The following is a 24,892-nucleotide window of genomic DNA, read 5'->3' on the forward strand; positions in this document are numbered from 1 at the left end:
GCACTGGCAAGCTACCATTGTTACATACTTGTCTACATATATTCTGCATGCCCTTTCCCCAGTAAATGCTATGAATATGTAGACCATTGTGGGAGTTGGTTTCCTCAATTAGAGTCCTTTCCATGGAATATCAGTCCTTCTGTGCCTGTCCGAATCTCTGTGGGATGAGAACTTGGGAAACTGCACTCTACTTTTCTGTCCCAAGTATTTCCCTTACTAAATCCTATTTTACATTTACGCTGCATGGTACTAGTAGTATGTTTATGCCCCTTTTGCACAAGGTCACCAGAATAATTAGATTATGGTGCTAAAGTAACCCTATATACCTGTTACAGAATATGCTATCAGTGGAAGGGTATTCATGATATTATGAAATAGAAAAAGCAAGTCCAGCAGTGTATATAGTATGACACCATGAGGGCGTGTGTGCACTTAGCCTTGGGAATGAGGGGTCCCTGCACGGATCCTCACACTTGCTGTGCCTCTTCATGGAATGGAAAATTGAAGGAACCAAGGAACTGCACCCACTTGGATGGGTGCATGTTCTCTACCCATTGTGTACCAGATAGCCAGAGCCCTAGAATTCCCTGCCTGACCAGCCCAAAGCTTGATTCCAGAACAGATGCAGACCTCTTCCCCAAATCATCCTGAAGACAGACTGTCCTGCAGACTGTGCTACAGGTGTGTGTGTGTGCGTGTGTGTACCTTTATATAAAGTATATACCTTTATACTTAAGGAGTGGCAGTTTTAAGAGTAGTGTGGATGGACCTTGGATGTGCAAACAGGTGTGTACATGATGCATATCAGGACTCTTGTGGCAAGCTGAAGCTAGAAGTAAAAGAAGACAGACCCAGGACCTTGTGGGAAAAACAGGCAGACCTAGTTCTCATGCTGACTCTACAGTATATGTCTGAGAATTCCAAATTTGATCCTCGATTACTGTTCCTTGAGAAGGAATATTTGCCAGGGTAGAAGGATATAATATGGTTAATTCTTTACTCAGACATTTAAAATATGTCAAACTCCATTTGTACTCTTGCCCCAGGACCCACAATATTAGGATGGGCCACGATGTGTGTGTGTGTAATCCCCCATCTGAGTGATTTTTAAAAGATGGATCTTTGCCTATAATAGAGGCTGTTTTACCCATTCTCGTAACCTTTGTCCAACTGGATTGGCTGACCAAGTTAAAAGCATACTGACAGCTGAAGGCTTACAGCTGGGCTCCACTCTAGTACTGCTGGGAGAAGTACTGCTCCCACCAGTTTACCTGCAGTTAGCTATTTGTTCCCAAACCTGTTTGTACTGCTGGCAGCCATTGTAGTTATATAAATATGACATAAACCAAAATGAAATACGAGTATGAAAAATTGTAAAGAATGTAGAGGGAAACTTATAAAGAGCTTTTAAAAAGTCACAAGATAGTTGTGTCCAAGAAAATTGTAAATGATAGGGGAGTATTGCAAAAACAAAACAAAACAAAAAACAAGCCAACCTAGGACTGTTAAAGTTAAGATTCCTTTACTTAAGTTCCTGGTCTACTTTAAAATAATAAAGTAGAAATAGTAGGTGATACAGTATGTCTGTGGCTTTTATAGGAGAAACAGTGAGAAACTACTAATTGGTTGATCCATATTTTAAAAGATCTCAGCTGGGGCGCCTGGGTGGCTCAGTCGGTTAAGCGGCCGACTTCGGCTCAGGTCATGATCTCGCACTCCGTGAGTTCAAGCCCTGCGTTGGGCTCTGTGCTGCCAGCTCAGAGCCTGGAGCCTGTTTCAGATTCTGTGTCTCCCTCTCTCTCTGCCCCTCCCCTGTTCATGCTCGCTCTCTCTCTCTCTCTCTCTCTCTCTCTGTCTCAAAAATAAATAAACGTTAAAAAAAAATTTAAAAGATCTTAGCTGAAATCAAAAGATTGGCCAGTGAAATTACTTTGCTTTAACTGCCCTCCTCCCCCCCCAGGTTTACATGAAACAAGATTAGTTTTGCATTTGAAAAGTATTTATTTCTTAGAACCTGATGAAAAATTGTCCCTTTTTTTGTTAATTTTTATTATGACTTTTAAAATATACAGAGAAGTAGAGTCTATTAATAATGAACACTTTTAGGGGTGCCTGAGTGGCTCAGTTGCTTAAGCGTCTGTCTTGGCTCAGGTCATGATCTCAAGGTTTGTGAGTTCCAGTCCTGCGTCAGGCTCTGTGCAGACAGCTCAGAGCCTGGAGCCTCCTTCGTATTCTGTGTCTCCCTCTCTCTCTGCCCCTTCCCCCCCCCCCCCAACTCAAAAATAAACAAACATTTAAAAAATAATGAACACCTTTATGCTCATCACAGATTTACCAGTTATTAATACTTTGCCATGTTTGTATCATCTTTTTTAAAGTTTTAAAACATTTCACCTTATAAGCACTGCAATATGCATCAATGATGACTTACTCTTTTAAACACAGCCACATTCCACTAACATTCTTAGCAAAATTAACAGCACTTCCTTAATATCATCTAATGGCTCAGTCCGTATTAAAATTTCAGTTGCTTCAAAAATGTCTTTTTATGGTTGCTTTCTTCATATCAGGATCCAGACAAGGTCTACACACTGCATTTGCTTATAGGTCTCTTAAGTCTCTGATGTTGTAGTAGTTCCTTCCCTCCCCCCTCTTAAAATACCATATACCATTAATGAAGAGACTGGGGTATTTATCTTGTAGAATACGGCACATTCTGAATTTAGCTGATTGCTTCTCTACACACTTTGTTAAATCTAGAGTTTTATTAAATGCAGGTTCGGTTTTTAGGCAAGAATCCCTCACAGGTGGTGCCGTGTGTTGTCTGTTCCATCCTGTCATGAAATACACGATTTCTGGTTGTCCCAGACTCAATCATAAGATTGATCACTGGGGTGGGTTCAGGTGGTACCAGCCTAAACCACCTATTAATAAGTTCCCCATCAAAAAAAAATAATTCTAAAACGTCCCCAGCAACACTTCACCTTAGTTTTAACATCTATTGATGAATGTTAGTTGTATTATTTCATTAGGAATAGCAAAATGGTGATTGTTCTATCATTCATTTATTAGCTAGAATTCTCATTAGGATTTTGGTTACACTGACATACAGTTCATGCAAGAAAGGATAAATACTTTTTTTTAATGTTTATTTGTTCTTGAGAGGGAGACTGAGCATGAGTGGGGGCGGGGACAGAGAGAGAGAGAAAGAGACAGAATCTGAAGCAGGCTCCAGACTCCAGCCTGTCAGCAAAGAGGGGACGTGCGGCTCGAACTCACCAACCATGAGATCACGACGTGGGCCGAAGTCGGACGCTTAACCGGCTCAGCCACCCAGGCGCCCCAAAAGGATAAATACTTGATGTTTTTCCCTTTATCAAGTTTTGCAATAGTGATTGGCAACCAATCACCCTGGAAACCTTCAATTACGACTAATGCGTTTCAGTTTTAAAGAATTACAAAGTGAAGAATTTTTACATATTTGCAGTGTTTCAATCGATAGCTCAATTCATTAGCTCAATCGATAGTTATTCATTTTGATGCTCAAAATTTCCCGTGTTAGGTCCATTAAGTTAGCACTTGTGTCCAGTAATCCCTTTAATCCTCGATAACTTCCTTCCTTTGGGGGTTATCTACTTTTTCGATTAATTTACCAACTACTAGTTCCAAGTCTATAGAACTAGTTTTAAGTAATAAGAGGACTTTTACCGAATAAGCTTGTATATACACAGAAAAGTTCTAGAAGGAAAAACCAGAAACTTATAACTGGAAATGAGAAATTAAAACTTTTCAGGGCATTTGGGTGGCTCAGTGGGTTAAGCCTGGGACTCCTAACTTTGACCATGATCTCACAGTTGGTGAGATTGAGCCCTGCACGTTGACGGTGCAGAGTCTGCTTAGGCTTCTCTCTCTCCCTCTCTCTTTCTGCCCCTTCCCTGCTTGCTCACACACGCTCTCTCTTTCAAAATAAATAAACGTTAAAAAAAAAAAAAAACAACCTTTACATGCTGTTTCAAACAACAAAGTTTAGAAAACTCAAATATACAAAAGGAGTATTTTCAGTTTTTAGTATGGACTGATAATTTTGTATAAAGAACCTAAAATTACAGTAATTTATTTAGTGCTGTATAGTTTTTAAAATTCATGTCAAAATTGACATTTCTGGCCCTTAACAATTCATTGTATTACACTGTGAAGTTAAGAACTAGGCCGGAACTGTATGCGTGTATATTTCCAGACCTAAACCCGAGTGTAATAGTCCTATGGAGATGGGATGCCGTGCACCTCAACCTCACGAGCAATATTAACCACAGCTGCTATTTCCCACTACATCCCCATCTCATCTAATGGTACCCAAACCAGAATTCAGGGAGTTATTCTGAATCCCTCTGTTTAGCCCACACGCAGTAAAAAAAAAAAAAAAAAAAAAAAAAAACCTGTTGTTTATCTGAAATTCGCATCTAACTGGCATTCTATATTTTATCTGCCAAACTCACACGCTTCAAGAAGCACAGCTCAGCTGGTGCCTCCAATTCTTGCTCCACTTCCTAAATTTTATGTCGCCTCGGTGCGCTACTGTAGTTGTTAGGAAGGCAAGCGCCGAAAGGGCTTTGGCTAAGTGGCCTGATATCAAAAGCTAAGAATCGTCAGGGATCAGTAAACTTCGGGCGGTGAAGTCGCAGGCGCCGCGGATACGGGGAGGTGCAGGACAGTACAGCAGGAGCGTCTCCCACAGCAACCAGAGAGCCACGGCTTTGCACTTGACGGCACCTTTTGCAGCGGTTGCTGTGAATGCCGTAAAGCGGAGTTGCCGCTGCTGTTGGGTAAGGTAAGGTACCGGAGACGCCGCTTGGTCGCGGTGGGGATGGGTGTGCGCTTTCGGGCTGGTATCGCCGGTGGCTCGGGTGCCGCCACCGGGCATTCCTCAGCATTCTGGGCACCTGTGTCCCCAGCCCCCCAGTGGTCGGGGCCGGCCACGGGCTGAGCGTGCTCCTGGTGGAGGGCCGAGGGCGGGGGACGGGGGATGATACCCAGTTCACAGCCAGGGCGGTCCTTCCCACATTCCTAGGCTTGTCAGCAAGTAGAAATCCGCATCTGGGGACAGGTTCAGTTTTGGAGGCCGATCGAAACCTTCGTAGACTCCGGTCGGGGTAGTGACGTTTGAGCAGGGTGGTGAGAGCCATCTCAGGATTTGGGAGACGATAGGCATTGGGGGTGAGGGGTAGGGCGGAGCACTGCAGGTTGTGGGACCGATGTGTGCAAGGGTGCAGAAGCATGAAGGAAACTGCCAGGTTTGGGCAGTACCGCATGCTTACTGGGGTAGTGGCCGGAGCAATGGGTACAGGAAAGGAAAGGCCAGGAATGTGGCAGCAGCTAACGTTGGGTCTCAGAGGGGAAGTACTTTGATGCTCTGTGAGTGTGGTGTTCTCCCATGGACAGTGGAGAACTACAACAGCCTTACAGAGAGGGATGATTTAATTAACCAACTCTCTTTTGATGCCTTCTCCGTGGGTTCAACTTTTAGTTCATTTGGAGAAATATTTACTGAAGCGCCCCGGTTTTGTGCTTCATGAGTGAGCGCAGCTGCCATGCCCAATAAAGTTTCATTTGGCTTTGATGTCTGCCTTTTGTTTGCACTGTCAGTTGGGGGATGTCGGGAAAGACCGGATATATATAGAAGGGGCTGTTACAAGCTTTGAATTGGAATGAGGAAAACTGAGTTTAGATTTCATCATCATCACCAGTTTCTCAAATGACATGAGGCAAGTCACTTCTCTTAGGGCCTTGGTTTTCTCAGGCATAAAGAGAGGACCTACATGATGTCAGGTTCTATTTTTGAAGATAGGTTTCCATAGAATAAACGTCAGCATATGAACAGATACCAAAATGAGCGATGGAGCAGCACATTAGGAATTGGGAAAGAGGAAAGCCCAATAGAAAAGGCTGGTATACTCTGAGGATAGGTAGGGTTTGACCCTACCAGGAACCACCTCTGTTAAGCACCATGGATAAAGATAGAAAAGGCAGGAAGAGGCATTCCTATTTTAGAGTCTCTTAGGTTTCCAGGGCATAGAGGACTTGGGAAGGATGGCACTGGGTACCGAAGGAACACCAAGTGGAAGGAAAGTGCAGTGTGCTCTGAAAAGGAAGAAAAAGGAATGAGAGAAATGTCAGCAATATATAGGACTTGGTTTCTTGGATTTAGGCGATCGATAATTTAGAACCTGGGTTTCTAAAAAGTGGATTTAAATGCGATTGACAAGACTGAAGAGTTCTGTCAGAATTCCAGCATGCAATAATGTATTGGAAGTAAGGTGATTCAGATTGTAGCTCTGGTGTTGCCAGTAATTAACCTCTGGGCTGTCATTTAATTCTTGAACCTGTCCTCTGTAAAATATTGTTGGATGAGGTGGTCTCTTTCCTCTAAAACCTACAAAACATGAGTCTAAGAATGAAGAGCTACCTTCTTCTGAAATGGGGGTGGGAGATAGTTGATGGCAAATAAAATTGTTAATTTTGAACATAACTAAACTTGAGGTGCAGGAAATAGACTTTAAAATGTAGGCAGATGGAGTTCATAGATTGGAACTTAAATAGTAAGTTTTCTCTCAGAGGTGGTAGTTAAAATCTTAAAATAAATTTGCTTTGAGGAATGTAATAGAGTAGAGGATGTGCCCATGAATAGGAGGCTAGAAAAATGATTGAAGGAGACGTGTGGCTCTCAGAGCAATGAGCAAGGAGTTCTTTTATAAAAGATTACATGTAGTAATGGTAGATCATTGGGGCCGACATTATTGTTGAAGTAATTTAACAGCATTTGCAGCAAATATTAAGCACCCATTTCTGGGGACTCTGGCAGAAAACAAGTAACTCAAATAAATATAATATCCACTGTCTTTCTAATGGTCCACTCAGAAGTAATATCACTAACGTATTTATTCAACAAATAGCGTTTCAGCTACTGTTGGGTGCTAAGGATATACTAATGAACAAGGCAGATGTTGTTCCTGTTATTCCCGCATGTAAAGGCCTTAGCTTTGTAGGTCACTGTTTTTCAAATTTTAATGGACATATGAGTCACCTGAGGATCTTGTTAAAATGTAGATTCTAAATCAGTCTGTGGTAGGGCCTCTCTTTCTGTATTTTTGACCAACTCCAACATGATGCTGATGTTGCGGGTCAGAGGACCAAGCTTTTAAGTAGCAAAGATCTAGATCCTGTCTAGCAAATATGGCAATTATTAAACCACTACTACTCCTGCTCCTCATCTGTTTTTGTTAGTTCATTGCTTTTATGAAAATAACGTATGATCATTGTAACAACATTGGGACAGTATAGAAAAGCATAAGGAACAATGTAAAAATCACCCAATTCCCCCCACCCCATTATTGATTTTCGGCGAATGTCCATTCAGATTAATATGTGTGCATATGTTTACACTTTATATGTTATCCCAAGTACTTGATACATTCTGAGCCCTGTGTTTGATTCTATTAGCTCTATAGTTTTACTAAGCTCAGTACCCAAATGTCCTCAACCAAACAATTAAGTACGTGCATTTCTGAGGGGAAGACTTTGCTCAGTTAAAAATAACTGGGTTTAACACCATTCTGTCACTCAAAAAATGGGTAGATATTAATATAATTGAAGCTTATAATGTGTGAGCTGTAGTAAATTACTTGTTAATTGACTCATAGAATGAAAGACTTTTTAATTTTTTTTTAAACTTACTCTTTTTTTTTTTTTTTTGTATTTGAAAATCAATTGATACTCCCATAGGATAAATAGAAAAACAAAATACCTACACTCCACCCAACCCAAAAACAACCACTGTTCTTAACTCTGATGTGTACGCTGACTAAGGGAGGTCTTAAATGAACCCATGGAATAGCTTATGTAAGTGTCTGGGTCAAAAGAAATCCTTGGTTCTTCCTCGTTTCCACTGCCTTTGAAGTAACCATAATCTTTTGTCTATACTCTGTAGTCTTGTAACAGAGAACTGCTAGCAGCTTGCCCTGTGTCTAGTACCTAGGGCTCAGCAATTTTTGTGAAGTTAGTGGAAGAATGAATGAATGAGGTAGCAAACCAAACGGACCTGTGTGACATAAACTCTGGCTGTTACTCTTCATGTGCCGCAGCTTGCATTCGTCACTCATCTCAAATGCCTTTGTACTCTTCCAGCCACACACAACTCTTCTGGGGCAACAGAGGTCCATCATATGTATAAAGTTGCTTTTTAACTCTAAATTTGTGCTTAAATTCTACTGTGGAAAAATGTGGAATGTGGAATACTGGGGGATACAGAAACATGAATGATAGCCTCCTGTCTCTGGGAACTATAATTTAAGACTGACTGCAGAAATAGTACAAATATACAGTGCTGTGGGAACATAAGGGAGGGGGACTTTAATTGTCCGAGAGCAGAGGGAATTATTAATAGACCTTTAAGATGACTTATTAATGCTTGCTAGCATTACTGTGTACTCTGTGATGTTCTTAGATGCTATTCAGTGCTTTACATGTATTAATTTGTTGAATCCTCAGAACAACCTTGTGAGTTAAGTACAATTTATAGGTCCTTTTTAAAGATGGGGACATAGAGACATAAAGTAACTTGACCAAAGCCATACGGGCTGCAAGTGGCAGAGCTGGATTTGAAGAGCCTATACTCTTAACTACTCAGTAGGCAGTGAGAGGGACCGGGAGGTAGGGGGAGAAAGCATTATAGATAGAAGGAGTAGCATAGGTGAAGGCACATAGATGAGATGGTACTGTACCAGTGGATTCATATAAAAGAATAGTACGAAATGAGCCATAGAAGGTCTTAAAGCAAAGGAAGTGACACCAAGAGGTATGATGTTTACCCCTAAGATGGATATTTTGAGGAACTCCTGGTAGTAGGACATTCATTCATGTAGGCAGAGGTAATAAGGCCGTTAAATTAGGCTAACTATACTGCAGATGGAAAATGGAAAAGAAATGATAGCTTTTAGAAGCACTGAGAAGGATATACAGTTTGTTGACTCATTAGATAGAGAGTTAGAACCACAGAAACTGTTTTGAACATAAATCATTGAGAAATAGGGATACTATTAACAAGAATAGATGGTCAAGTCATGGAAGAGATCTGGTGTGAAGGTGGACAGTTACTTGCTTTAGGTGCTAGTGGAATGTTCAAGAAGACCTGGCAGCAGTCAGCTGGAATATTTATAAGTAATCCAGCATATTATGGGAAGTATAACTAATAAAATGGTTAAGAGCAGGGTTGCCTGGGTGGCTCAGTCAGCTGAGCATCTGACTCTTGATTTTGGCTGTCATGATCCCAGGGTCATGGGGTTGAGTCCCATGTCGGGCTCTATGCTGAGCAGGGAGCCTGCTTAAGATTCTCTCTCTTTTTACCTCTGCCCTTCTCCCTTGCTCACTCACTCACTCTCTCACTCTCTAAAAAAATGATTGGTGCACCTGGGTGACTCAGTTGGTTGAGCAGCTGACTTCAGCTCAGGCCATGATTTCACGGTTCATGAGTTTGAGCCCCACGTCAGGCTTGCTGCTGTCAGCGCCGAGCCCACTTCAGATCCTTTGTCCCCTTCTTTCTCTGCCCCTCCCTCTCATTCTCTGTCTCAAAAAAATGATTAAGAGCAAGAGAATGTAAATGGAACTAACATCTGGATTTTATATCCAGCAGAGAATCATAGGCATCTGAGACAACACCACTTCCTTCACCCTCTTCCTTTGCCCTTGTAATATCAGTCCCCTCCTATCTTTACTTCCTTTCTTGGCTAGCCTTTCTTATCTAGGTTACCAGACACTCTTTCCCAAAACCTCATCACTCCATAGTCATTCTGTAAGGAGTCACTCACTATATATTTGCAACTTTCTGGAGCATCAAATGGAGGAAAAAAAACTTTTATATCAGGTGTCAACATGTTGAGGTAGAGGTTATATTTCAAAGGGTTAAGAAGTGAATGAGTGATAAGCAGATAAAGAGAATTCTTAACACCTTGCAGTCTAATTTTAACTTCCAGGCTACTGATAACTCTCCAGAAGTTAGCTGTAAAAGGAAAGGAAATTAACAACATGAAGGATGGGCAGTATTTAGGGAAGATGGATAGCATCTACCAGGCCTTTTTTTTTGCTTCTAGCAGCTGGATGTTGATTTTTTCATGACTTCGTCTTGAATACATTTACAGAAGCATTTTCTCTTTATGCTTTCTAAAATGCTGCCTCATCTCTCTAGTCATGCCTTTGCCTAATTACACTACCCTCTTCTCTGTCGGTTAGCCTCCTGTTTTATTTTGCAGTGCAAGCCACATTTGAATCTCAGTTCTAATTCATACCACCCATGCCTCTCTCTTTCTCTCTAATGTCCCTGAATAAGTTGGGACCTAGCAGCATTGAGGGGCTACATCTTATGAACCTAAATTAGTTATCAGGGCTGGTCATTTCTTGTTGGAGGGCCTCTGATGTCAAGAGAGGTGATCCAGAAGGCAGGAGTAGGGGAAAGTGGAATAAAAAAGTTAGGCGGTTAGACATCCTTTCAAACATCCCTAACCCAGATGATTCTCAAAAAGAGTGGTGGTGTTGTCATGGGATGTCAGGTAAGCCCAGGTGCCAAAGTCTTTCATTGCCATTACCTTCAAAGAACGAATGATGTGAAAGGGGCAAATGGGAAGCCAAAAGAGTATGAAATACTGCTCTTGGCTCGTAGAGAGAGCCTTAGAACTGTCTTGAACTTCCCATTTTTCTTTCACCTTTGTGTATGGCTTTGATCTACCACCAGTTTTTTCCAAACTTTTTCATATCTTGACACATAGTGGAATTGATAATAAAGGATACAAATGTGTTTATTGTTGGCTGGAGGTGACCAGTCTTGGGCTCTGGCTATCCCAGGCCCAAAGACCGAGAGGATTGATGGCTCTGACACCCATGAGCCATTAAAGGCTCATTTGGGAAGCAGATCTACCCAATCCTTTCTTCTTCGTTGCCAAATCTTAGTTTATGGCACTAGTTACGGCAGGCTTCCATGTCATCCGAGACGAATTCTGTGCTGCAATATACCACACTTATATTAACTTCATGTTTTCATTAGAACTTAAAGATACTTGGTTTACTGAAACCTCATAACTTCCTTAGTGTCTGCATTATGTATTTTTCTGAAAACATTTGCTGTCTTTTTTTCCTTTATTCCCCCTGCCCCATTTTATTTATTTATTTATTTATTTATTTATTTATTTATTTATTTATTTATTTTAATGTAAGTAAACTCTACCACCAACATGGGGCTTGAACTCACAACTCTGAGATCAAGACCCTCAGCTCTACCGACTAAGCCAGCCAGGCACCCCTCCCCTCATTTTAACTTATTATCTGTGCAATACTCCTTCTCTTTTCCATTAGAAATGATATACTGCCTTCTTTAGAAAGCTTTACCTAAGTCAGAAAATACATTACCTGTCCTCCCCAGAACTTTTATTATGATAGCTAAAATGTCCCATGTAAAAAGAAATGTATACACAAAAAATATTTTTATTTTGGTTCTATGCCATATTTCTCTCTATGTTATTTTTAAATGTTTATTGTTCAGGAGGTGGAAAAAGTATGAGTTTTCAATTCTGAAAAAAAAATCAGTTTTTCATATTTCAGATTTTGCTTTATCATAAAAGTTCCTGCAGGACAGAGAACTTTTTAAAATAAAAACTTTAAAAAATGATTTGTGTGCTCTTGAGCACTGTGCCATGTATTTGAGTATACTTAGCACACATGTTACTTCTTGATATTAATTCAGTCAGTTTTAGGCTGCTAGGGAAGTGATTCGTACGTACTGATAGGTATAATTCAAAATGCAAAGTAGTAAAAGTGTTAGTGTTACTTGCGTCTCCTTGTGCTCCCATAGTCACTTGTGCTTATTCCTTCATGGCAGTTACACTATATACATTTCCTCCATGTTTGTCTCTGAGAAAGTCTATCACAAACTGGAGCAGTGGGTTTTTTTGTTTTTTTATTTTTTAATGTGTTTTTATTTATTTTTTAGAGAGAGAGAGACAGAGAGAGAGAGACAGAGTGTGAGCAGGGGAGGGGCAGAGAGAGATGGAGACACAGAATCCGAAGCAGGCTCCAGGCTCTGAGCCGGCGGCACAGACCCTGATGCGGGGCTCGAACTCACGAACCATGAGATCATGACCTGAGCCGAGGTCAGACGCTTAACCAACTGAGCCACCCAGGTGCCCCTTGAGCGGTGGTTTTTAATTGATGTGGGGGTGGTAAGGAATGGGGCCTGTGCATTTTGGAAAACATTCCCCATGCTGTTCTTTAGGCATATCACACCTTCCATCCCCATCAACCCCACCATTCTTCTTTGGGAAACTTATACTCATCTCTAAAGTCTTAGAAAATAGGAAACTGTACCTTATTTATCATTGTATCCCAGTGCTTAGCATTTTTGCAGCATCTATGCTGTTAAGATAGGCAATAAATGTTCCTTGCAGGAAGGTAAAACTAGGAGCTTGGAGGTAGGAGAAACTAATTGTGACTCGGAAGAGCATGATAGACTTTGTACGATGGTTACTTGAGAGGAGTTATGAAAAGAGGTGTAGGGCTGGTTTTATAGAAATGGGGGAAAACATTTCACACAAGGGAATGAGCAAAAGCAGACACAGGAAAGTGTGGTATGTGTTCCAGGAATTCTTGGGCAAAAATCATAGAGTGTGTGAAGTGGAAGAAGCCTATGGAATTTGCCTCTAGAAGGCCATTGCATGGAATTTGAACTTTGTTTGTAGGTGGTGGGGAACCATTGAAGAAATTTTATCATGGCATAACTTGAATCATATCTCAGCAACTTGATATATCTGTCACTGTAAAGGTGAGATTATCGCTAGGTAGAAAGTAGAGATGGGGGTCCAGGTAAAATGAGGACAATTAGAGTCTAAATTAGATTGATGGTGAAGAAAGAAGAGGGAGTTGATGCCAGACATATTTGAGAGGTAAAAATCAGTAAGCCACTCTTTTTTTTAAGTACCACATTTTTCATTTTAAAGTCTTTTTTTTTTTTTTTTTAAGAGAGAATGTGCATGCACATGTGCAGGAGCCAAGGAGGGGCAGAGAGGGAGGAAGAGAGAGAATCCCAAGCAGGCTCCATGCTGAGCCATGAACCATGAGGTCATGACCTGAGCTGAAATCAAGAGTTGGATGCTCAACCGACTGAGCCATGCAGGCCGCTCCTGCATTTTTCATTTTAAAGATCGTGCTAGCAAAGAAGAATGTTTTGACAGGCTAACACTCCTCCTTTGCAATTGAATTGCCTCGGCATTTATAGAAAATAATGAAATAAAGTTAATTAGATGTCATCCTGATAATAACAGTAGAGTTAAGTGATTGATGATATGTTGTGGAGGTTTATTTCATGTAAAAATTAATTGTAGATTATAGACATGTCCAAAGAGAGAACAAGATATTAATTTGGTCTTTATGTTTCTGTCGTGGTTTACATAGGCCTTTTATGCTTTCTTTCTCTTTATGAATTCAGGCACAGAAGAGGCTAAGTGATGGTGCACTCTCAGTGCCACTTTAGAAAATTACATAGGAATCAGTAGACAATATGCTGATGTACTGTTTACTAGAACCACAAGAAACTGAGCTGAAATATTGAAAACGAAGGACATTCTTACGATGTTGTTAGCTGCCCTTATCAGAGTATTTGTTTTAGCAGCTTTTAGCTGACAGCAAAAACTAATACCATCATCAATGTTATTTTATGTATGTTGCTAGTTTTCATTGTTTTAGGAGACAACATGATTATGACTTATTCAGTTATTTTTGCTGTATACATCATCTGTAAATCAAGTGAATTATTCATATTACTGTTAGTATCGTTTCTCTTAAGTAGTTTGTTGACTTTATATAATATAGTGCTTGCTTCATGTAGTCTTCAGCTCTGGAAGCTCATTTGTGTTGTTTTAAAACTCGAAACCAAGACTTTTAGTTTTTAAGATAGCAGAGTATAGGCATTTGTACCCCCTTCTGTCTGAAATTACCCTGAAACAACAAGGAGATTGAGAGGCAGAGATTACATCTTTGGTGAGACCAGGAATCCTATAACCCAAATCAAAATATTTGAGAAAGGTTCCCGTAAGCAGGAAGAGATTGAAAGAGGATACTGTCGGGAAGAGATCTCAGATAGAGCTGGCAGTGCAGTCAGGGAGAGATCTTCTGTTTCCAGTAGCCACAGGATGCATAGGAAGGCAGTAAGAGCTTTCTTGCATTGTTTGGGAGCATGAACTAGCAGGAAAGGAAGAGGACATAAGAAAACATACAGAGAGACCCCATCTTTGCAGGAATCACTTTCTTGGTGAGGCAAGGAGTAACGGCTAAACGACTTTCTCTCACTTGTTCTCAGATACATTGTCTTTGTCTTTCTCTCTCACACACACATGCACAAAACACTGTGTCATAAGATGCTTTCTTGTATATTAGAGACTACCTTCTAGTCCAGAACACAGCTTGTTTCTTCCTTCCACAGGCCTCTTGCAAATAACTGATCTGAGTAGAGTTCACATCATTCACAGGTAAATAAGAAAAAGGAAATGAGCACAGTTATCTCCCCAAAAATGCTACCAGAGAAAAGGAAAAAAGAAACAGGGAAAAACAAGTGACAAAGAACCCATGAGAAAACTGTATTGGCCTAACAAATTTAATGAAACAGTCACTTCTTTAATTTTTTTTTAATGTTTATTTATTTTTGAGAGAGAGTACGAGTCGGGGAGGGGCAGAGAGAGAGAGAGTGACAGACAGAATCTGAAGCAGGCTCCAGGGTCTGAGCTGTTAGCACAGAGCCTGATGCAGGGCTCGAACTCATGAACAGTGAGATCATGACCTGAGCTGAAGTCAGATGCTTAACTGACTGAGCCACCCATGTGCCCCGAAATAATCGCTTATTTAAAATAATAGACAAAGTTAATTAGCTAGGAAGAAATAATAAGACAACAGTATATGATAAACCATATACTGGCAGAGCTCAAGAAAGAAAGAAAAATAAAATCAGAGAAATAAAAGGCCATATGGGAAGCAAAAAGGAGAATTAACATTGTTGAAAAGTCAGTAAAGGGCATGACAACAAGCTTTTGGAAGTTGAACGAAGTGAAATGGGAATGGGAGGAGATGAAACATGCTCAGGTTCCGGAAATAAGAGAATTCAACATTAGAACAGAAGAATATTCAAACATATAACTTAAACTTCCCACTAAAAAAAGAAATCTTGGTTCTACAGATTGGAAGGACACATGATGAAGAAAAGCTAGTATACATTAACCCTTGAACAGTGTGGGGATTAGGGACACCAGCCTCCTCATGCAGTTGAAAATCAGTACGTTATAGACGCCTCAGAAACTTAACTACAAATAGCCTACTGTTGACCTTACTGATAACATAAACAGTCAGTTAACACGTACTTTGTATATTATACGTATTATATACTATATTTTTACAATAAGGTAACCTAGAGAAAAGAAAATATTAAGAAAATTGTAAGAAAAAAATCCTAAGGAAGAGAAAATACATTTACAGCACATACTGTAAAGAATCCACGTATAAGTGGACCCAGGCAATTCAAACCCATGTTCACAGGTCAGCTGTACATTCATCAACATCATTACATAACCTAGTTTTGAAAAAAATTGGCTTTCATAGGTAAGGAATGCATTCTCTGCTCATCACATTAAAAGGGTCAACTTAAAAATAAATTTTTTTTTAATGTTTATTTATTTTTGAGAGAGAGAGACAGGGACCGAGCACGAGCTGGAGAGGGCAGAGAGAAAGGGAGACACAGAATCCAAAGCAGGCTCCAGGCTCTGAGATGTCAGCACAGATCCCGATGCGGGGCTCGAACCCATGGACTGCGAGATCATGACCTGAGTTGAAGTCGGACACTCAACCGACTGAGCCACCCAGGGGCCCCTAAAAGGGTCAACTTTTTAACTGAAAAAATGTAAAGGGGAGTGCTAGGGGAAGGATCAGATATTGTCAGGGGATATTTAGTATTATAGCATTATTGTATAAAATCTACAAGTTGTCAGGGGGAAAGAAATTGTGACCTCAGCACAACTATGAGTTGACAAGTGTTTTTGAACAATGCGAGAACTCAAGGTAAATAGTGTTTATAAGTTCTTTTTGATAAACTGTAACAAGATGAATATCAGCTATCCAGTAGATGAATAGAGAAAGCAGGAGGGTAGGTATAAATTTGCTGATTTCCCTTTATTTTTCAGCTGGAGAACAAAATCGTAGAAAGTTGAGACATCGAGGGGCACTCAGGTGGTTCATGTCATGATCTCACAGTTCATGAGTTCAAGTCCCACGTCGGGCTCTGTGCTGACAGCTCAGAACCTGGAGCCTGCTTCGGATTTTGTGTCTCCCTCTCTCTCTGCCCCTCTTCTCTCTCTCTCTCTCTCTCTCTCTCTCTCTCTCTCTCTCTCTCTCCCCCCCCCAAAAATAAATAAACATTAAAAAATTTTTTTTAAAAAGTTTAGACATCAAGTAATAGAGGTGTTAGTCTCTGTACAGGAATAAAGATAAACACTTGAAAAATTAAATGTAATATGTTTAATCAAAATCAGTGCAGAGGAGATACAAAGAAGTAGAACTATATTAAATTTCTTATCCTAAAGAAATAATCAGAGGGGCGCCTGGGTGGCGCAGTCGGTTAAGCGTCCGACTTCAGCCAGGTCACGATCTCGCGGTCCGGGAGTTCGAGCCCCGCGTCAGGCTCTGGGCTGATGGCTCAGAGCCTGGAGCCTGTTTCCAATTCTGTGTCTCCCTCTCTCTCTCTGCCCCTCCCCCGTTCATGCTCTGTCTCTCTCTGTCCCAAAAATAAATAAACGTTGAAAAAAAAAAGTTTAAAAAAAAATAATAAAAAAAAATAAAAAAAAAAGAAATAATCAGATGCAACCAAAGATGAAAGAACAAAACTTCTTGTCTTTACACTTTCTTTATATTTGCAAAGAACTGAAAACATGTATGGCATATTTATAAAAACTGGCCACATCCTAGATCACACAAAAACAACAAAAAGCTATCATACAGATGATGTTTCCTGACCAAACCTTTTCTCAGTTTCCTCTGTGGAAGTGGTTCTTAGTAAGGTCAGTAGCATCAGCAGAGCCTGCCAACTTGTCAGAAATGCAAATTCATAAGCCCCATCCCAGATCTACTGAATCAGAAACTCTGTAGGAGAAGCCCCCAACCCTGTATACGTCAGGTTTTTTACATATCCCATTTATGTTTGTTATTTGCAGTTGTTATTTGTAGAATTCCATGGTAAATATTTTTGTTTTTGTCATGTTTGGTCTCATATCTGATTATTTCTTCAGGAGAGAAAGTTAACAATTCAAAGAATGTGCTATGGAACTTTAGGTAACTTTTTCTTTGTTCTGTTGCTAGTTATTAAAGGTGAAAAAGTAAAAATAAGTTTTTGTCTCTTTAGAAATATCTTTTTTGTTTACAGAAAACAAGATTATCTTCTTATCCAAAAAAGATGACACCAACTGGGTTACTCTCAAAGGACAACCAAGTGAGCACCACAGACTAATGAGTAGAATCAACAAGAACGTGATTTTGGCGCTTTTAACTTTGACAAGTTCTGCATTTCTGCTGTTTCAATTATACTACTACAAGCACTATATATCAGCAAAGGTAATTTTTTTTGTGTTCCTATCTACATATTTTTCTGATGGTGTTGTCTTTCTTTAGATGCTGTGCATAGTTTTAAGGATGTTACACCTTTATCATATATATTTCAAATATTTTTCCTGGTTTATTAGTTTGTCTTTTAACTTTATATTCATAGTGTAACCCCCCCACCCCCCACCCCCAGTACATTTGTATTTAATTTCTAGGTAGAAAAGATTTCTAAGTAGAAAACCTGTCAAGATCTTTCTTCCTTAGGGCATCTAGTTTTGTGTCATAAGTAGCCAAAGATTGTGGAAGTATTCACCTGTATTTTCATCAAGTACTATTTATGTTTAATTTTTTTTAACTAAATAGAATTTATTTTAGTATGAGGTATGAATTAGATCTCTAACTTTAAAGTTTTTCCCAAATGGTTGACCATTTGTCCCAATATCACTTATTGAATTCCTCCATTAACTTAAAATCCCATCTTAATTATATGTGACGTTTCTACAAATAACTACTATTTTGACCCTTTCCCCTGGAATGCATTGTAGCTCTTTGTATGTTTTTAAGTAGGCTCCACACCCAGAGTGGAGCCCAATGCTGGGCTTGAACTCATGACCCTGGGATCAAGACCTGAGCTGAGATCACGAGCTAGACACTTAACCACCTGAGCCACTCACATGCCCCAAATGCCATGTAGCTTTAGTTGTAAAAAGCAGAAACACTACTTTAGGATTAAACCTCATTTATGCTGCTTATTAACTGTGGGATCTTGGGTAAATTACTTCTAAATGCTCTGTTTTCTCATCTACAAAATAGGGACGATAAAGATACCAGCTCGTAGACTTGTGAGGCTTAAATGAATTAATACACATAAAGCATTTGGAACAGTGCATGTCATAAAGAGATCAGTAAATATGAGCTATTATTATTATCTTCATATAGTGTGATCCTGGTTTCAGGAGTAGAATTTAGTGATTGACCACTTACATATAATACCCAGTACTCATTCAAAAATTTTATTTAAAAGTCACTGTTTGCTAAGCATTTTGACAAGGTGACAGAAACAATGAGAAATGTTTTTTTTCTTCCATATTTTTATAATTTGCTGGGGACAGATGCTAGTGGAAGTATAGATGCTTCTGGTATGTTATTAGTGTGAAGATAAAATGCTGTCTATAAGGAATACAATTAGTTTCTCTATCCCAGCCGGAAAAAAATGCTTTATTTAAAAATAGTAAGTATAGTTAGAATAATAGACGTTATTATTTAAAAGCTCCCAACTTTTAAAATTTTTTTGATTTTGTTGAGGAAAATGTTTAAACTTTCAGCTTTTTATTAAACTTCAAGATCTCACTTAAACTTCAGGGAAATACAGATGGATCTCGAGTATTCTAGTATAGTTTCTAATAACATAGGAAGAGAATTCAGAATTCTGTAAACTTTGCTTACTGATTATATCTGAATTGCATTTGTCATTTGTTCAGTGTTCTCAATTGTGGGATATCCTTAGACAGAAAATTCACACAAAATGATTTCTAGTTCAATTAAAGTTGTTTCATTTATTAGCAGAAGAATGGAGAATGGTAACCTTGATCAGCACTAACTTACACATCAGCAGCATCAGCATAAAAACCATGATTTTAAGGACGCCTGGGGGGCTCAGTAGGTTAAGCATCCGACTTCAGCTCAGGTCATGATCTGACAGTTTGTGGGTTCAAGCCCAGCATCAAGCTGTCTGCTGTTAGTACAGAGCCTGCTTCGGATCCTCTGTCTCCCCCTCTCTCTGCCCCTTCCTGCATGTGTGGGATAAATAAAATAAATAAAACATTAAAAAAAACAAACAAACATGATTTAGGTCAGGTTTGAACTTTCAGGCAATTCAGAAAGACACTGAGATTGTGTGTTAAAGCTAGGGCAAGAATGAAAAGTTGGTTTTATCTGTGATCACAGCCTACTTCTAGTAGTAAATGCCTGCAGTAGTAAATGTTGAGGACTACAAATCTTTTCAGGCTCTTCAGGAGAGTATTCTAATATTTATCATAGGTTAGGGAAGAAAGGTTATTGATATCTTGGAGTTAAGGAGGCATATTTTTTTCCTAGTTATAGTATAGTATTGGTTTTAGGAGTAGAATTTAGTAATTCATCAGTTACATAGAATGCCTAGAGCTCATCCCAAGTGCCCTCCTTTTTTTTTTTAAATTAAAAAAAAATTTTTTTTTTAACGTTTATTGATTTTTGAGACAGAGAGAGACAAAGCATGAACAGGGGAGGGTCAGAGAGAGAGAGGGAGACACAGAATCTGAAACAGGCTCGAACCCACAAACCGCGAGATCATGACCTGAGCCAAAGTCGGATGCTTAACGGATGAGCCACCCAGGCACCTCCCAAGTGCCCTCCTTAATGCCCATCACCCATTTAGCCCATCCCTCTTCCCACCTCCCCTCCAGAAGCTCTCAGTTTTTTCTCTATAGTTAAGAGTTTCTTATGGTTTGCATCCCTGTTTTTATCTTATTTTATTTTTCCTTCCTTTCCCCATGTTCATCTGTTTTGTTTCTTAAATTCCACATATGAGTGAAATCATATGGTATTTGTCTTTCTCTGATGGGCTTATTTCATTTAGCATAGTTCCATCTACATTGTTGCAAATGGCAAGATTTCATTCTTTTTGATATTATATTCCAGTGTGTGTGTGTGTGTGTGTGTGTGTGTGTGTGTGTGTGTGTATGTATATATATATACATACACACATACCACATCTTCATTCATCAATCAGTGGGTATTTGGGCTCTTTCCATAATTTGGCTGTTGTTGATAGTGCTGCTGTAAACATTGGGGTGCATGTGCCCCTTTGAATCCGTATTTTTGTATCCTTTGGATAAATGCCTAGTAGTGTAATTGCTGGGTTATAGGGTAGCTCTATTTTTAACTTTTTGAGAAACCTCCACACTGTTTTCCAGAGTGGCTATACCAGTTTTCATTCCCATCCACAGTGAAGGAGGCCTACTTTTGACCATTTCTAGGGCCTCCCCACAGAATTCCTTTTGGCCCTAGCTGGTTAGATAAGTTTAGCCTTTCTATGATCTCCCAAATGAGGTCTGAATAATCCAGTTATTTGATAGCATTGAAGGTAAGGAATTTGTATATCTATTGGGTCAGCTAAAACTCCATAGGTGGGTGGAGTTGACTCTTCAGATTCTAGAACAACCCTCTAGATCTTTGAAATACAAACTCTTACAGGCCTTTGAAATACAAACTCTTGTGTGATGACCTTGTGAGCAATTTCTGTGAGCTCCACCTTTCAAGCAATTGGCTGGCAGTTTACATCACAAAGGTTATCTCTAGGACCCCCTATAGAATGTCAGTTGTTCATTGTTTTTTGTTTTGTTTTTTTTTACTGCACCAACCTAGACAATCTGATTATAATTATGTGTGCTCATTCAATCTGTATTTATTGATTACGTGTTATATACAGGGCACTTTGCAGGAATACAGAGATAAATGGAACACAGGTCCTACTCTCAAGGAACTCATAATTTGGTAGAAGTGGCAACAGCATTAATTCTTAAGTTTGGGGCCTAGATAATCCTGAGTTTGACTCCTTACTTGGTTGTTTGTCTTAACAGCAAGTCACTTAACTTCTTTAAGCCTCAGTTTCTTTAAATGGGGCTACTGGCAGCTTTACTGGTTGAGATAATGTATGTCATGCATCTCACTTAGTGTTTGATATATGGTGGGTGCTCAGCAGATGGTAGCTATGAATAGTGCACACATTCTAGTCCTTTCAAGGTTTACATTGCTGCCTGATAAATAAAATTGGATTTAATTATTACAGGTTTCTCATTGATCATTTTTTTCATAAATGAGTTATCTGGAGCCCAGATATGTTAAGCTTCTTGCTGAAGATTGCCAAATTCAGGTCCCAAAACTTGTGTCCTCACTCATAGAGCTAGTCGCACATGTAAATACAAGTATGTTCAAACAAAATACCGTAACATTGATAAGATAGGAGATAGATAAGATGGCTCATTTTGAATCACAATAGAAAATTATAAAATATTGCTGCCTCAGTGGAAGGAAGACAAAGCCCATGAACTGTGTTTGTATAAAGCACTGGGTGAACCAAACCTTAATAATGTCCTTGACTTAGAACTATAAGCAGCACTCAGTGCCTGCAGTATTCAGCTACTCTTACTACCTAGAAAGCTACTTACAGGGTTCTGTGCTAGGTTATCTTACTTTGCATTGTATGTACTTTTTTGCCCCTTATGACTATATTTATGTGTACACACATGCACACACACACTCGGCACTGAATGGGGAAGGAGTCAAAACAGAAAAGAAGCCTCCAAGTGGCACTGGCACAGAGGAGGGACAAAGGAGCGTTTGTCCCTACTCTGGCTCCCACCAGCAACCTCCTAATAGGAGGTGAACCTGAAGTTGGAAGAACAGGAAGTGCTTACTCTTTTAAAGGAAAGTGTCAAAAGACAGTCATTTCTCTTTATTTTTTTTTTTTAATTTTTTTTTCAACGTTTATTTATTTTTGGGACAGAGAGAGACAGAGCATGAACGGGGGAGGGTCAGAGAGAGAGGGAGACACAGAATCGGAAACAGGCTCCAGGCTCTGAGCCATCAGCCCAGAGCCTGACGCGGGGCTCGAACTCACAGACCGCGAGATCATGACCTAGCTGAAGTTGGACGCTTAACCGACTGCGCCACCCAGGCGCCCCAGTCATTTCTCTTTAAAAAAGCCTCTTCCCTCTACTCTCTGCCCACTGCCAAAAGCCTGATCCCCTGAGCTGGCTGTCCTTAAGGCTGGGGCAGGACAAGATGGTGGGGAGTGGTGTAAGACCAAAGATCTGAAGTACCCAGGTCCAGAAGGGCTTATACGGAGTGGCTGCCGGGCTCAGGGGGTGATCCCCTCTGTGGTCCAACTGGTCCTGCCCGCGGGCAAACTTGGCCAGCTTGTTGAACTCCTGGAACTGTCTGTCTTATGGCTGAGCAGTGAGCTGCAAAGTGTGTTTGGTTAGAAGGTCAGGAGGGAGTTGGAAGGGGAGTTTGGATTTCAAGTTTGGCAATAGTTATTCACAGTGAACAATTTCATATGCCATTATTAGAAATGGAAATTAATCTTGCAGCCATTTAGATCATGGCAACAAAGGTTTTTGAAATTTTTGAGTTGGTCAGTTGCTTGCTAAAATCCTCTAAGAATCATGATTTTTAAAAACTCTCCTTTGACTACTGGCTAGTTCCCTTATATTCTGAATGATAATGTGCGGATCATTGCTGGAAGAAGAATATTCTATCTGATAATCTGATCTAGTGTGTAAACTTTGATAAATGCTATTGTTCCCCTCTTCCGATCCTTTCCCCCACATCCCCCGCCCCCATGACCACCATTGTTCAGGAGAATATGAAGGAATTTCTTCCATTAGAATTGAGGGATATTTAAAAAATACTTCTATGTATCCCCAGACTTTACACTCTATAGGTTTTCTGGCCAAGCAGTTTGGCTAATTAATAAGCAAAGTTTTCCCACTGTGTCAGATCATATTTATGAGTCCTATGTACTAAGAACTTCAGTGACTTGGGAGTAAGTAAGAGAGCAGTGCATCTACTATAAGGAAAGGCACTGAGATGCAAAAGGGGAATCTGCCTGGAGTGTTGGTGAATTTACCATGGTTAGTGTTTCTGATCCTTAGGATTACAAATTTATAAACAATTAAAAAAGATCAATTATTGAAAACTCAAACAGTTTTTGTAAGTATTACTGTTTGATTCTCTGTAGGCATGATTAATGATCATGCTGGATTAAGAATTCTGTTTTTGGGAGCACTGGGTGGTTCAGTCAGTTAGGTGTCCAACTTCGGCTCAGGTCATGGTCTCATGTTTCGTGATTTTGAGCCCCACGTCGGGCTCCATGCTGAAGTGCAGAGCCTGCTTGGGATTCTCTCTCTCCGTCTCTCTCTGCCCCTCTCCCACTCACTCTTTCTGTCACTCTCAAAATGAATAAACTTAAAAAAAAATAAAGAATTGTTTTTTGGTTTCTGTAAGAAACGGATTGTTGGATATTCTTTCAAAAAATGAAAGAATTTTTCCTTAAATCTTCACCTCCTATATGCTAAATACTTTCTCTTTAATGACATATCCCTTATTTTAACTCATTTATCAGTGGTGTTCAATAGCCACAAGACCTTTTCTACCCCTCCTTTTCGGCATCTGATTCCATCTTTCCATTTATTTACTCATTTCATTTACATTTTTACTCAATCCTATAGGAATATCTTTAGCCTTTAAAAAGAAAAACCACTTGATTTGATATAGCTTTTCTTCTAGAACATTTGGTCATCTATTTGTCAAATGTTTGTTGAGTACTTACTATGTGCCCAAGTACAGTACTAGGCTATGAGATAAAATGAGAGTCAAGTGTAATCCTTGCTGTCTAGGAAGTCAGAAACTGGGGAAATTTGGGATTGAAGAGGAGAGAAGTTAAGAAACATATAAAGAGACATATAAGCAAATGACAATATGTTACTTCTTTAAAGCACATCTCATAAACCTTGTTCTGCCTACTTTACTAGTTATAGTTTAAGAACTCTTCTTTAGTCTCTAGCTTTTGTAATCCTCTCTGTACGGCTGTCCCAGTTATTTTTTTTAAATATCTGATCAAGTTATTCTCTGCATAGCATACCTATGGAGTAAGATCCAGATTTCTTACCATGGTATGGTAGATAGTCTCTGTTTGCCCTTCCAGATCTTGTCTTTAATAGTCTGCGTCTCGGGGAGCTGACCTCAATGGACTGCATTAGGTGAGCTCTCTTCCCTTTTCTAGTTGGAGGTCAGCCAAGGGGAAACATCATCTGGAGATTGAAGACCTGGAGGAAAGAGAGGTCATGTTATTTATTCTTTGGGTTCTCTATTTGTAGGATCATTGCTTGATAGGGACTACATTCCTCCTTTACAGCTATGGTTGTAGCCACTGGTTGCCAGTAACTGTACCTCACCAGAGGTTGATTAACCATTAAGATAAATGAAATTTATTTGTTTATTTTTTTTTAATGTTTTCTTTCTTTATTTTTGAGAGAGAGAGTGAGTGTGCATGTGAGAGGAGGGTGAGGGGCAGAGAGAGAAGGGGAGAGAGAATCCTGAGCACGGAGCCTGATGCAGGGCTTGATTTCATGAAGGGTGAGATAGATCATGACGTGAGCTGAAATCAAGAGTTGGATGC

General features: G+C 39.8%; 1 protein-coding gene across 5 annotated transcripts in view; it reads left to right on the top strand.

Annotated features, from left to right (window-relative positions):
• Positions 1–4,719: 4,719 nt before the first annotated feature.
• The window catches only part of FKTN (fukutin), a 99,245-nt gene continuing 79,072 nt past the window's right edge, over positions 4,720–24,892 (top strand). For all 5 annotated transcript variants that reach the window (XM_045042584.1, XM_045042585.1, XM_011288523.4 and 2 more), the window contains exons 1-2: positions 4,720–4,828; positions 17,495–17,682. In XM_045042584.1, coding sequence (XP_044898519.1) covers positions 17,578–17,682 — 105 coding nt within the window. In that variant the 5' untranslated portion in view covers positions 4,720–4,828; positions 17,495–17,577. The remainder of the gene's footprint in view (positions 4,829–17,494; positions 17,683–24,892) is intronic.

The sequence above is a fragment of the Felis catus genome, chromosome D4, assembly GCF_018350175.1.
Source record: "Felis catus isolate Fca126 chromosome D4, F.catus_Fca126_mat1.0, whole genome shotgun sequence".
In the NCBI taxonomy this organism is placed as follows: domain Eukaryota; kingdom Metazoa; phylum Chordata; class Mammalia; order Carnivora; family Felidae; genus Felis; species Felis catus.